We start from the raw sequence: 14,358 nt of genomic DNA, 5'->3' as shown, positions 1-14,358 counted from the left end.
ATATGTAACTATTTCTTACACCAGCGCTGAAGTCGCCTTCCACAACCGCTTCAACTTCCGGTCCGACTTCTAGCACCACCCCTTATGGACTCCTGGTCCATCCCTTAGGACTCTTGGTACTGCGCATGCTCTAACTTCAAAAACCACGTTCTGCCTGGGGTCAACAGGGCGCAGATATGTGGGTAGAGACATTGCGCAGGTTCCGTAAGTGGAGCTGTGGAGCAAGAACATGGCGGCGCCTGGAAGGTGCTTCCTCGTGCGGGCCGCCATCTGTTAAGCGTATCCATTCCGTACAGCAGAGGAATTGACTTCCTGGCCGGGTTCCTAGAATGCGGCAGGGATTCTCACGCAGAATACAGGTTTGTGACTCTTGTCTGGCTGGGATTCTACTGGGGAGAAAATTAGTAAAGATGGAGTGTGGAGCTCTATATTATATTTAGGTAAGTTAACCCACTGGACAAGGCACACTGCTGAGAACAATTATCTATAGGGAGAAACCACCAGGGAACAAGGGAGCCAGATTAAAAATCACCTCTCCTGGAAGATGCCACTAGAGGAGGGTGAAGTCCAGGTGTCCTGTTCTGAAGGACTTGAGGAAGGGAACTGGAGATTTGAATCCCCATTAATTTCCATTAGCTTGCGCACTCTCTCAATTACAAGTACAGTAGATAGCAATAATGAAAATAATAATGGTCTTTAATATGGCCAACGTATGACTTAAAGCACCTAAAGAGAACGTTGTTAATTTTACTTACTTTGACATTAAAATATAATTAATAACTGTATTTTCACTCTGTCAATCAAACCTTAAGTACAGTCTCTGATTCTTCCCTTAGCTTCTCCTATATGGAAATTCTGACGCAGCTAATACTTCCTTACCCACCTTTTTGGGGGGTGCAGGTGGGAAGTTGTGAAGATACAATTCCTTTCACCTAGTGAACACTTAAAGATTCTTCACAAGCCAGCTTCTGCCAGGAAGTTTTCTACCTGACAGTAATGGGAGGTTCTATCTATGTTCTACTGAAAGTGTTCACTCCCAGCAGGCGGGGAACTTGTTTTGAGGAAACTGGACCTACATTCTGATGTGGCCATGCTGGATACCTTCAGGCCAGATATGTCCCTCTCTGGGACTCAGTTTAAAAATAGGGCCAGTTAGACAATTAAGATTCTGTTTATTCCAGGTTCTCTTTCTTCTCCCACAGGATGGTCTAAGGAAAAATCCGCGTAAGTCCATTAGTGAACACAGGTCTCTACCAGAGGCCTAAGAATTGCCATTAATTTTGTCAGTAATGTGGTTACGTTAAAAAGAAGGCAACTTATCTTTAGAGATTCATAGGGTAATATTTATGAGTGGAATAATATTAGGTTTGAAAACTCCGCCGAGAGAGGTATACGGAGGTATATGGATGAAACAAGAATAACGTTTGATAATAAGATAATAAAGGTTGGTAAGTGTTGAAGCAGGGTGATGAGTACATAGAGTTGTACATTGTAATGTTCTCTGTTCCTTAGTATGTGTGTGAAAATTTTATAGTAAAAACTGAAATAAAAAGAAAGGAATTAAAAACCATTTACAGGGAAATATTATCAAAAAGACAGCAGGTATGGTGATAGTATTATACAAACACAGGCATGCCTCAGAGATATCTCAGGTACAGTTCTAGACCACCACAATAAAACAAGTCACATAAATTTTTTTATTTTTCCAGTGCACATAAAAGTTATATTTACACTATACCATGCAATAGTATACTGCAATAGCATTATGTCTAAAACAACAATTTACGCACCTTAAGTAAAGAATACTTTATTGCTAAAAAATGCTAACAATCGTGAGCACTAAGCGAGTCACAATCTTTTTACTGGTGGAGGATCTTGCCTCATTCCAACTATATGACATCTGGAAAAGGCAAAACAATAGACACAGTAAAAAGTTGCCACGGTTAGCAGGGAGGAAGGGATGAATAGGCAGACACAGGAATTTGAGGTCAGTGAAACTACTCTTTGTGCTACTATAGTGGTGGCTATCTACATATCATTATTCATTTGTCCCAACCCATAAAATGTACAATATCAAGAGTGAACCCTAATGTAAACTATGGCCTTTGTTGGGTGATAATGAGTGACAGTGTAGATTCACCAATTGCAACAAATGTACCACTCTGGAGGGAGATGTTGATTATAGGGGAGGCTTTGTATATGTCAGGGTAGGGGATATATGGGAAAACTGTACTTTCTACCAAATTTTACTGTGAAGCTAAAACTGCTCTTAAAAAAGTCTTTTATATATATGTGTGTACATATGCACATGTCAGTACTATATTAGATTACAATAAATATAAGAGAAATAAATTCATTTACAATAAAATGTGTTTCCCTCCATGAGGTTAGGTAATGCAGAGGATGGTCAGATAACTTGTGTCATATTATGACTAATAATATTAACAGGACCCCTTTGGACTCTGCTGGCTCTGCTCCAATAATTCACTTCATCCTCCCGTATCCCATTTTATAGGTGAGGCAATCGAGGCCCAGAGGCAGTTGCTGGGCAGGCCCTGTGTCCCTAAGTGGATCAGTGTTGGCACCAAGATTTGAATCCACATCCACAGCTTTTACTGCTCTGGTTACATCAGTCCTTGTGTAGTAAATGGTTAGCTCAACTTGTGGTATCCTCGGGCCTGTAGATCCTCCCTGGCCCATCCTGGGTCTGTAACCCCCAACCCCCCACTCAGAGGGAGGGGTCTGAGGCTGGAACCTCATCCCTCATCCCAATCTCCCAGGGTTCCTGTCCATGAAAACGTGGAGGAGTGCTGAGGAATTTGCAGTAGCCACAGGTGACTGAGAGCCTCATGACACAATGTGGGTAGTGGGGAATCAACAGACATAGTATTAGTGGGGGCCAATGGGGAACCAGCAAATACTACCTGGATTTAATGGAGGAGTGAGACATTGTATTAATGGTTAATGGGCATCAATTGACATTGGACTGGTTGTTAATGGGGGGTCCTATAAGAAGGGGTAGTGGAGGCTCCAAAGTACAGATGGCAAATGTGAAGATTATGGTTCATTATCAGTCATTATCCTTACATGATAGGAGGGAGGCAGGTTAACAGTATGTGCTATACTGGGGACATCACCACATGCTGTATTAGGAAGTTACAGACACTGCTAGGTGAGTAATGGGAGATAAGTGGCCATCATTGTGATGGTCAAATGAATGGAGGGGAATACAAGACATCCTGCTGAAGGTGTAACAGTATCAGGAGAAAATAATAGTTGGGTGAGGTGGGGTATGCCACTATCTACCCCGCCATTCTGAGGGTTGTAATAAGTGTTCATCAGGCACTGTGGAATATAGAGGTTACCAGACGTTGTCACAAGTAATATGAAGCAACAGACATTATACTGGAGTAGGGTAACTGGGGAAGAGGTAATGAGAGAGATCTCCAGACACTATTTTTTAGAATTCATGAAAGGGGATACACACAGGAGTAAGGTAAAGGGGGGTTAAGTGAGAGTGCTCAGACATTGTTCTGGGGTAGGATAAGAAGGGGAGAAAGTGGTGATCTCCAGACACTTTCCAGAGGATCAGCAGACATTATCCTAGTTGGGGATAACAGTGGGTCACAAGACCTCCTAAATTGGGGGAATAATCATGAAGCCACAGATACACTACTGGATGAGGTATAGGGAGGATAAGAGTGGGTCAGCAAACATTGTTGTAAGATGAGGAAGGGCATTTGCTGGATCATCAAGTACTGTGAAGGGGTGAGATGAAGGAGAGCTAATGATGGATCGGCAGACATTGATCTAAGGTGGGGTAACAGGATGTGTCACCAAGCACTGCTTGATTAGCGGTTGGGGGTTAAAGAGGAAGCCCTAGCTCTGTTCGCTTGATGAGATTCTGTACCTTGGCCTCCATCCTTACCTCCTCATCCTGCCCTTCACAAAGGCAAGATCATCTCTGCACAGTCCAACTATTTCCCACTCCCTGCGCTGCCAATGGACTGGGCCCAGACAAACCATTCTGCTGGTATCAGAGGGGCCACAGAGTAGCTCAGCATTCAGTCAGACCAGCCCATGTGCCAGCATCTGTGAGGATACTGCTGCCTATTTAGCTAGGATTGGACACGTAATATCCAAGGGAGATCCCCCGTCACTCTCGGCCCCTCCATACTGTTGGCTTCAGGCAACTTTCTTTGGGCAGGATGAGCAGGTATGTACACTGGATTCTGGGGGTAGTGGGGATCTGTCAAAATACAACTGGGACAGGGCAGAGCTGTGCACGCAGGGGAAGAATGAGCAGAGATTTTGCAATCACTTTGGAGCTTTGGGATTTTGGAATCGTGGCAGGGAATCCTGGAAGCAAGCACCCACGTGGGATTTCTCATACCTCAGTTATCAGTTCTTTAAATGGGATGGCATCAGGCCAAAAGGTTTACAATGACTCTTGACCTTTAGGGTCAGGAAGGGACACAGCCCAGGTAGACTAGAGGTGAAGAACCCTAGTATGTTTCAAGCAAATCTGTTCTCCCTATTAGAGCATCTCATACTGCCACATAGAAACAGAGGGAAGTAATGTGATGAGCAGGGGTCAACACGGTACAGTGTGTATCTATGGAATGCCTGCTGTATGGCAGGCATGAGTCTAGGCTCCTAATGGTGAACAGGGAAACATGTTCTAGTGTGGAAGCCATAGATAGATAAGCAAAATGTACAAAGCATCATGGTTGTAAGTGCTGTGGAGAAGTATAAAGGAGGAAGGGTAAGGGACTGAATTTTAAAACAGACAGGCAGAGAAGGGCAGGGAAAGCCTGTGAGGTGTCATGGGAGGAAAGACATGAGGGAGCAAGTCAGACACACATAATGAAGAACTGTTCTTTGGAAAGGTGACTGCAAATACAAAGGCCCTACATGGAACTGAATGGATGTGTTCGACACGCATGGAGGAGAAGGTTCTTGTGGAGTGTATGGCACAAAGATGGACACAGAACAGACAGTGAACACATGCTGGTGTTGGTTTTAATATGAGCTATTGATTTGTTATGATGGAAGGCACATCCTTAAGGAAGGCAAATGAGTTGGAAGAACTACGACAGAAGGGAGACTTCAGTTGACTGAGGTGACCTGAAAATTCTTACCTCAGTTGTCCTGAATGTAGTGGAAGTTCACAAGACAACGTGCGGAAGGTAAAAAGACAATGTACTGATGACTTCAGAGGCTCAGAGACATTACTGGTGGCTAATGAGAGTGGCTACAAGTCATAGTGCTAGATGACAATGGGGAGTCAACATAACTCTGAGGCTGTGTCTGTATACACAAGGAATATTTTTATTGCAGTACCTCTTTTTTGAAAAAAACATGCAAGGGCAGATTAGATACACACAACTGTGTTAGATTCAAAAAAAGAATGAAAAATCACCCACAATTCTGTCAGACAATGTGTTCTGCAATAAACAACTCACAGAACACTGGATTTATCACCACCATATATATTATGTTGTTTTAGCGTTCAGTTTGTTGGCACTGCACATATTCCACAGGAAAAAGGATTATCCTAAACCTAACTTAATATAATCTTTCTTATGAAGAATTTGGTAACAGCATTCCATTGTAATTTTCTTGAGAAGGCTTTTTCTTTGTGTGTGTGGGGGTGTGTATATATATGTGTGTGTGTGTGTGTGTGTGTGTATTTTTTTTTTTTGGAAAAGCCTTTTTCTAATTCACCCAGTTGACTTGGTTCCTTCTCAGGATGAATGTTCCAAGGTTTAATGAGGCTAGTGACAATGTGGGAAGCTTCCCTCACCTCATTCTGTGCTTTCTCAGACATCCTTTTCTCAACAATAATGTGTGACATTCTGATGTGGGCATTTCTAGTTCAAATAATATACATACTTTCCTGCTGCATGGATTCAATAATGTACAATCAAACCTGTCCTCAGTGAGGTTTTCTCACTCTGTTTCTCTCAAGTGTGAATATTCTGATGCATGTTGAGCAATGATTTCTGAAAGAAGCCTTTCCCACAGACCGCACACTTGTAGGGTTTATCTCCAGTGTGTGTTGTCTGGTGTTTATTCAAATTTGACCTATTGCTAAAGGCCTTCCCACACTCAGCACACACATAGGGCTTCTCTCCTGTGTGAATTCGCTGATGCACTTGGAGCTGTGATTTCTTAGTGAAAGATTTCCCACAGTCACTGCATTCGTAAGGTTTCTCCCCAGTATGAATTCTATGATGCGTAATCAACTCTGACTTCTGTCTGAAAGTCTTCCCACATTCAGAGCACATGTAGGGCTTTTCTCCTGTATGAGTTTTCTGGTGTTTGCTGAGATTTGACCTGCCACTAAAGGCTTTCCCACACTCGGCACACACATAGGGTTTCTCTCCCGTGTGAATTGGCTGATGCACCAGCAGCTGAGACTTGGAGGTGAAGGATTTTCCACAATGACTGCATTCGTAAGGTTTCTCTCCAGTGTGAATTCTCTGGTGAGTTACAAAGTTTGACTTCCGGATGAAGGCTCTTCCACACTCAGTGCATACATAAGGTTTCTCTCCTGTGTGAATCTTCTGATGCACGATGAGTATTGATTTCTGGTTGAAAGCTTTCCCACATTCATGGCATTCATATTGTCTCTCTCCAGTATGAATTTTCTGGTGTATATTGAGGTTTGACTTCTGTGTGAAGGCTTTTCCACAGGTACTGCATTCATAAGGTTTCTCTCCAGTATGGATTCTCTGATGTGTAATCAAGTCTGACCTCTGAGTGAAGGCCTTTCCACATTTAGAGCATATATAGGATTTCTCTCCTGTGTGAGTTTTCTGATGTGTAATGAGATTTGACCTGCTGGTGAATGCCTTCCCACATTTACTGCATGTATAGGGTTTTTCTCCTGTGTGAATTCGTTTATGCACATGGAGTTGTGACTTGGAAGTAAAGAATTTCCCACACTGACTACATTCATAAGGTTTCTCTCCAGTATGAATTCTTTGATGTGCAACCAAGTGTGCTTTCCGGATAAAGGCTAGCCCACATTTCATGCACACATATGATTTTTCTCCTGTATGAATTCTCCGATGCACTGTGAGTGTTGATTTCTGCGTGAAGGCTTTTCCACAGTCACTGCATTCATAAGGCTTCTCTCCAGTGTGAATTCTCTGATGTATAATCAACTCTGACCTGTAGGTAAAAGCCTTTCCACATTCAGTACATATGAAGGATTTCTCTCTAATTTTAACTTTCTCATGTGTCATGAGGTTACTATTATTGAAGACCTTCCCATACTCCGTACATATATAGGGCTTCACTCCTGTGTGAATTCGTTGATGTACCTGAAGTTCGGACTTGGAAATGAAGGATTGCCCACAGTGACTGCATTCATATGGGTTTTCTCCAGAATGAATTCTTTGATGTGTAATCAATTGTGTCTTCTGTATGAAGGCCTGTCCACATTCAATACATATATAGGATCCCTCACTTGTATGAATTTCCTCATGTATCTTGAGGTTGGACTTTTGTGTGAAGACTTTGCCACAATCTCTGCTTTCAGGGTATCTCTCTCCAGTATGAATTTTCTCATGTATATTGAGATCTGAGTTATAAGGGAAGCCTCTCCCACATTCAGTGCATTCATAGAGATTTTCTCTGGTATAAATTCTCTGATGCGTGAAGAGAGAAGATGCTTGGAAAAGGGATTTTCCACATTCATTGCCTTTATAGGGTTTCTCTCTTGTATGGGTTTTCTGATGTGTAACGAATTCTGGCTTCTGTACAAAAGCCTTGCCACATTCAATACATACATACAGTTTGTCTCCTGTATGACCTTTCAGATGTACCTTGAACTGTAACTTTTGGGTGAAGATCTTTTGAAATTTGGCACATTTGTGGTATTTCTCTCCAGTATGTATTTTCTGATGTTGAGAGGATGTTTGTTTATAACTTAGGATTTTTCCACATTGATTATGGTCCAGTAATTTTTCTCCTGTTGGAGTACACTCATGGTCAGTACAGGAAGAAATTTAACCATTTCGATATTCTTTAAATTTTAACATTTTTTGATATATTATTTTGATTATGATGCTATAAATTTAAATTATGCTTCAAACATTTCCAAATGAGTCACATTAATGGGTCAGTTCCTTAGAGGAATGAGATGTATGAGCTCACAGGAATTATTTTTCTAATGTACTTATATTCGTAATGCCTCTTTGTAATATGTTCTTGATGAAAGCAACACCACTTAAATTTTACCTTCTATTTGCTGATAGGTCTCTATCTCGTCACCAATCTGCCACAATTCTTCTATATTCAAATACAACCTAAGATTATTGCTATCATCACCTTCCCTTTTAATATAAAAAGAAGGCTTTTTTTAGAGATTCCATGCTGTATATTTGAAACTCAAACTTCCCTTCTCAAAGGAGAAACAGGTGATTTTAGCTCAAAGAACAGCTAGCAGCAGGGGGTGGGTGGTACAAATGGCTCATCCAGATTCAACACAGAGAAAAGGGTAAGGGTGGGTAATCTCATGAGGAGGGAGGGGATAGTGTATCGATAGGAAACATTCTGGGGTACGATTCAGCGACAAGAAGAAATAAACTAGATGAACAGACTGCAGTATAAACTAGATGAACAGACTGCAGTATGGATCGATGTGGAAAAAGTAAGGCAAAGAAAAAGATATAGAGCACTGCAACATTTATATAAAGCAATGATACATAACTCTAATTCACTTTAAATTTTACAATATGCGTGAATTCACAAATGTTTCCATCATCTAAAACAGTGGTGTATGGTGGGAAGGGAGATGGGTGTGGAGAAAGGAGAAAAAAGAGATTAAATCAAAATAAAATTAGGAAAGAATCCTCACCCAGAATCATGGTGATAGCGTGTCCTAACACAGGACTATGATTAAATTCAAATCTCATTGGACGAAGTACAAAAATAAAGCAATAACAAAAAAACTCAACCAACGAGAGAGACCCAGTCCATGTGGAATCACTCAATCAGCATTAGAAGAAATGTCAGGAAGAGTGATTAATAATGTCAAACACAGCAGAAAGATACTCCCAAAGACTATATGATAGTGACCCCCAATTCATCAGCTAGATGAACAGCATGGAGAATTGGGAAGTGAGAAATCTCAAGGCAGTGCCTATGGAGTAAACAGGAAGAGAGCCTGATTGGATATGAAGTTATAAGGCATCTTACAGTGAGAAAGAAATAAAAAGGGACTAACAGGAATAAGAGTGTGTAATATATACTATTAATAATTGTGAAAGAAAGCAGATCCATGAATGCCTGAATGCATAAAGAAGGATTGTAGGACTATAGGGAAGGTAGAAAAAAATAATGTTAGAGAAAAAGTATATAATCAACCAAGAAAGATCTTTAATGAAGCACACTGGCACATGATTCAGAATCCAAAAAGCCAAAGAAGAAGACAGATATGACAAAGGTCATCCAGGTACAAGGCATTTAATTATCCAAGAGGCCAATGTCAGAGATTCTCAAGCAATACAAAAAATTCAGAACCGTCCAGAAGAGCCATCTTAATAACATTTCAAAGGTACCAGTCTTTGTCAAGACAGCTGAGATTTATTTCCATCTCCCACCTACCTGGGTCACACTTACTCACCTGGACAACTCTGATGAAGACTCTCGCCCTGCAGTGCCCACGGCTCCTTTCCTTGCTCCAACATGACAACCTCTGCTTTGGGAACTTGGTACCCTGTACATGGGAAATGATGAAGGACTGGGTCAAGCTAATTATGTTCCACAGCTCAATCAATAAAGTCTTATTGTTCAATGAGGATTTACACAGAAAAGTAACCATATATCTCTAAGAATAAAGTAATATTCTGAGTGCCCTAAAGGGATAAACAATCCTGGACAAAAATCAAGGACAAGCCAAAACCTATTTAAGATGCTTCACAGCATTAACGGAGAATGGAAACACTCTCAGTGAGGCCTCCTTTCAGATACCAAGGTGACTATGCTTACCTACTGAGAGCAGGTGGCTGTAGGTCTCCAGCATCACATCCTGGTAGAGGTTTCTCTGAGAAGGGTCCAAGTGCTGCCATTCCTCTCTGCTGAAATCTATAACCACATCCCTGAAGGACACTGATCCCTGTAAGGGCATGTTCTTGTTCAATGTGAATAGTTAGCTTTAGGGGATGGAGAGACTATATTTAGGAATATGGAACATGGGTTTTGTGGTTGTTTTTAATTTATCTCTTCTTTCTAAAAAGCTACCTCCCATTTCTGTAATATTTTATTAGGAAAATTTTCAAACATACAAAAAATTAATAATATTGTACAGTAAAAACCTATATACCCACCACCTAGGTACCATCATTTACATTTTACTTTACTTACTTTATCACACATCTACCCATCTTTTTATTTGTCCATTGATCCAGCTTACTTTTTTTTGCATTTCAAAGTAAATTGCAGATAGCACTACACTTCCTCCTAAATAACTTCAGAATGCAAATTAATAACTAGAGTATAGTATTTTTTAGGAAAATTTACATAGAGTTAAATGCAACAATCTTTAGTATATGTTTACATTTTTGACAAATATATACATCTGTGTAATACAAGAACTTTCAAGAAATGATATTATATATAGGATGCATATTAAATATCTAGTTATATGTATTTTGTGAAAGACAGATATCCAATAAAGAATTTCGGCTATTTGTTCTGTACTGTAGTCAGTCAATTACTTGTTTTTCCAAACTGGCAACTGAAATAGGCTGTCTTTTAGTATTATAGCAACTGGGGGGACGAATGACCTGTGAAACACTTTCTGAGCAATTTAGGACTAGCCATTGTGCTAGTCCTGGCAACCGAGAAATGAATTATTTATGCTTCTAATCTTCCAGCAACTTAAAAGACTTGGAAAATAAACAGGATTGAACTTTGAAGAAAAGAAGACCTAAGTTCATGAAGGTCTTGAAAAGTAGATCTCCATGTGGGACACACTGAGGCCCCAAAAGAAAAAGTGCATTCTACGTGAGGAAGTAAGTTTACATTCCATAGAGCTGAAGAATTTAAGCTGGAAAATAAGAGTAATATAGAATATGGGGTGAGGGGGCCATTCCCCAGAAAAGACATGAACAATGGTAGAGAGAGAAGAAAATACACAATGAGTTGGGGAAACTGCAAATAGCTCAATGTAAATGGATAGAAGTCTGCATGACGTGTCAGAAAGGTGATTAGAAGAAAAATAGTTTGATGACAGATAAGAATGGATTTTTTACTTTAAGTAAAGGTAATATAATTAGATTTATTATTTTATTTTTTTTCTATAGGTTCCATATTACAGAATAACCAAACAACTTATAAGGAAAAGTTCTTTATAGAATGATTCTAGCTAAGAAGTTAGGATAAAATTAAAATATCATCATTTACAACTACTAATGAAATAATGGATTTGGACAATAATCATTAATTGTTGCTCAAATACTTCAGCTGAAAGTCTGAAAAGAATTTTATGATGGATGGATCAGTTAAGAATATCTGCATCCAGCCATCAAGTTTTACATCACAAAAAGAGAAATTACCAGATATTATGTGCCTCCTGACATGATATATTAATAGTAATTAATTTCATTATACCACCTATAAAGTATTCTTGCAAAAAAATTAAACCTGAGTCTCATGAAGCCTCTAGATCTAATTCAAAGGAAATGTGAAGGAAATAGGAATATACTGAACAACATCAAGACCAAAACATCAGCTAAATCCAGAAGGCAGCAAGCAAATGACTCATTTCCTGAAAACATAAATTAGAGGAGAAAGAATATGGAGGGGAATCTTTTATTAAAATAGATAGACTTAATTGTCATACTAAACAAATGCAACTTGTGGACCTTTTTTGGCTCTTCATTAAAATGAACAGCTGGAACCCATTCTACTAAGTGAAGTATCCCAAGAATGGAAAAACAAGCACCACATGTAGTCACCATCAAATTGGTATTAACTCATCAACACTTATGTACATATACAGTAGTAACATTCATTGGGTGTCGGGCAGACAGGAGCGGGGTGGAGGGGATGGGTATATACACACGAAATGGGTGCGGTGCGCACCGTCTGGGGGATGGACACGCTTGAAGCTCTGACTTCGGTGGGGCAAGGGCAATATACATAACCTAAACATTTGTACCTCCGTAATATGCTGAAATTTAAAAAAAATTTAAAAAATAATAAAAAATAAATAAAATGAACCAACATTAAAAAAACATTAATGAGGCCGGGCGCGGTGGCTCATGCCTGTAATCCTAGCTCTCTGTGCAGCCGAGGTGGGTCGATTGTTTGAGCTCAGGAGTTCGAAACCAGCCTGAGCAAGAGCGAGACCCCGTCTCTACTAAAAATAGAAAGAAATTAATTGGACAACTAAAAATATATAGAAAAAATTAGCCGGGCATGGTGGCGCATGCCTGTAGTTCCAGCTACTCAGGGGGCTGAGGCAGGAGGATCGCTTGAGCCCGGGAGATTGAGGTTGCTGTGAGCGAGGAAGACGCCACGGCACTCTAGCCCAGGCAACACAGTGAGACTCTGTCTCAAAAAAAAAAAAACATTGATGACATTTAGAGAAATTCAAACAATGAGTATTATATAATATGAATGAATTATAGTTATTTTGTTTTAGAGCTTACTGGTTATGCTAAACAAAAGAGAAAAATCTAGGTATAGAAGTATTAAATAACTATTTCTCCTGTTTTGTTACTTACTTTTGTTATATTAAATATTTATCTATACTCCCTTTTCTCGATCACTACCATGTAGAAGCAACTTGTGTTTCTGTTAAACATCTCTATCAACTGTTTTTCTTCTCTGTGACTGATTTCTTTCCTTATCTTTTTTCAGTCCTAATTGTTCTTTTATCTTTATTGACTTGTTCTTTTTCTAACTTCTTCAGTTGAAACCATAACTCATATTTTGTCTTAATTTTTTTTTCCAAAATTCCAGGATTCCTTAAAAAGGCATTTAAATCTGTATTTTTTCCCTCTAACTACAGTGTAGCTTTACGACACAAACTTTAAATGTAGGACTTTACTGAATTTTTTTTAAATTGTGTTAAAAAATATAAAAATAATTAAAATGCCAAAATGTCCAGTTCAGTGACATTAAGTATATTCACATTGTTTTGCAAGAAACTGATACTTTTATATTTCTAATATAATGCTCTTAGTAAGAAAACAGAATCAATGTTATAGCAAAGGGTTATACGTTTTTTTCTGCTTTGATCAATACTTGAGAGTACTATGATAAAATGGCCAATGGTGTATTTAATGATTCTGTTCATTTTTAGCTAGTATAGTTCAAAGATACATTATTAGCTAATAAATGTTGACAATTTTATAATTTGTTGGATGTTATTCCTTTTATAAATGTGAACCACCAATCTTCATTCCTTTAGGTATTTTTCATCTTAAATTCCTTTTGATCTGTTCCTAAAATTGCAGCCCCAGCTTTCTTTTGGTTCTTGTTTCTAAGTCAATCTTTTTCCATTCCTTTATGTTTAAATGAGGACAAAATTAGGCCCTCACAGCTGATAGTTGGCCTGGTACTATCAGTTAAACCTTAGTGTTCCTAGAAGATAGCCTGGAAGGATCAGCTAAGACATGGTATTCTCCATGATGCTACACAAAAACAATCTCACAGAACACCAACTCTTCTTATTCTGCCTAATACAGGTGACTGCTGCTTCTTTGCCAATGATATCTTATGCCTCAATCCATTCTTCCTATCGTCTAGATTAAAATTATTAATATACCCAATCATAGAACTGCCCAGCAGCAAAAGAAGTAGAGGTTCACTGGGATTGACCTGGCACCCTCACTGCATGTGACGAAACTGGAAAATGAAATTCCACTACTTCTTGTATGTCCAACAGAAAGGAAAGACATGACAAGAATGTCCACTGTACTTTCTTCATAACATCTTTTGTATTTTACCAAACAAACATTTAAAAAGCAATGTGGTAGTTGGGTGCAGTGGCTCACACCTGTAATCCTAGCATTTTGGGAGGCCAAGGTGGGAGGATCATTTTAGCCCAGGAGTTTGAGGTAGCAGTGAGCTATGATTACACCACTGCACTCTAGCCCAGGCAATAGAGCAAGAACCTGTCCCCCCTGCCAAAAAAAAAGCAATGTGGTAAAAAGTTTGTTTACTGTGCTACTCTTTGTGAAATCAAAAGAAAAAATTTGTATTAATAGTTGTCTTCGGCTGGGCACGGTGGCTCACACCTGTAATCCTAGCGCTCTGGGAGGCCGAGGCGGGCGGATTGTTTGAGCTCAGGAGTTCGAAACCAGCCTGAGCAAGAGCGAGACCCTGTCTCTACTA

At 39.5% G+C, this 14,358-nt stretch overlaps 1 protein-coding gene across 2 annotated transcripts in view; it reads right to left on the bottom strand.

Annotated features, from left to right (window-relative positions):
* Positions 1–5,736: 5,736 nt before the first annotated feature.
* Positions 5,737–14,358, bottom strand: part of LOC105816246 (zinc finger protein 585A-like) — a 27,603-nt gene continuing 18,981 nt past the window's right edge. For both annotated transcript variants that reach the window (XM_012651610.1, XM_012651609.1), the window contains 3 exons: positions 10,003–10,129; positions 9,638–9,730; positions 5,737–7,981 (listed from right to left, as the gene is read on the bottom strand). In XM_012651610.1, the coding sequence (XP_012507064.1) occupies positions 5,967–7,981; positions 9,638–9,730; positions 10,003–10,129 (2,235 nt within the window). In that variant the 3' untranslated portion in view covers positions 5,737–5,966. The remainder of the gene's footprint in view (positions 7,982–9,637; positions 9,731–10,002; positions 10,130–14,358) is intronic.

Source organism: Propithecus coquereli, unplaced genomic scaffold (genome assembly GCF_000956105.1).
Source record: "Propithecus coquereli isolate 6110/MARCELLA unplaced genomic scaffold, Pcoq_1.0 Scaffold358, whole genome shotgun sequence".
Classification (NCBI taxonomy): domain Eukaryota; kingdom Metazoa; phylum Chordata; class Mammalia; order Primates; family Indriidae; genus Propithecus; species Propithecus coquereli.
This window is presented reverse-complemented; position numbering and strand designations above follow the sequence as displayed.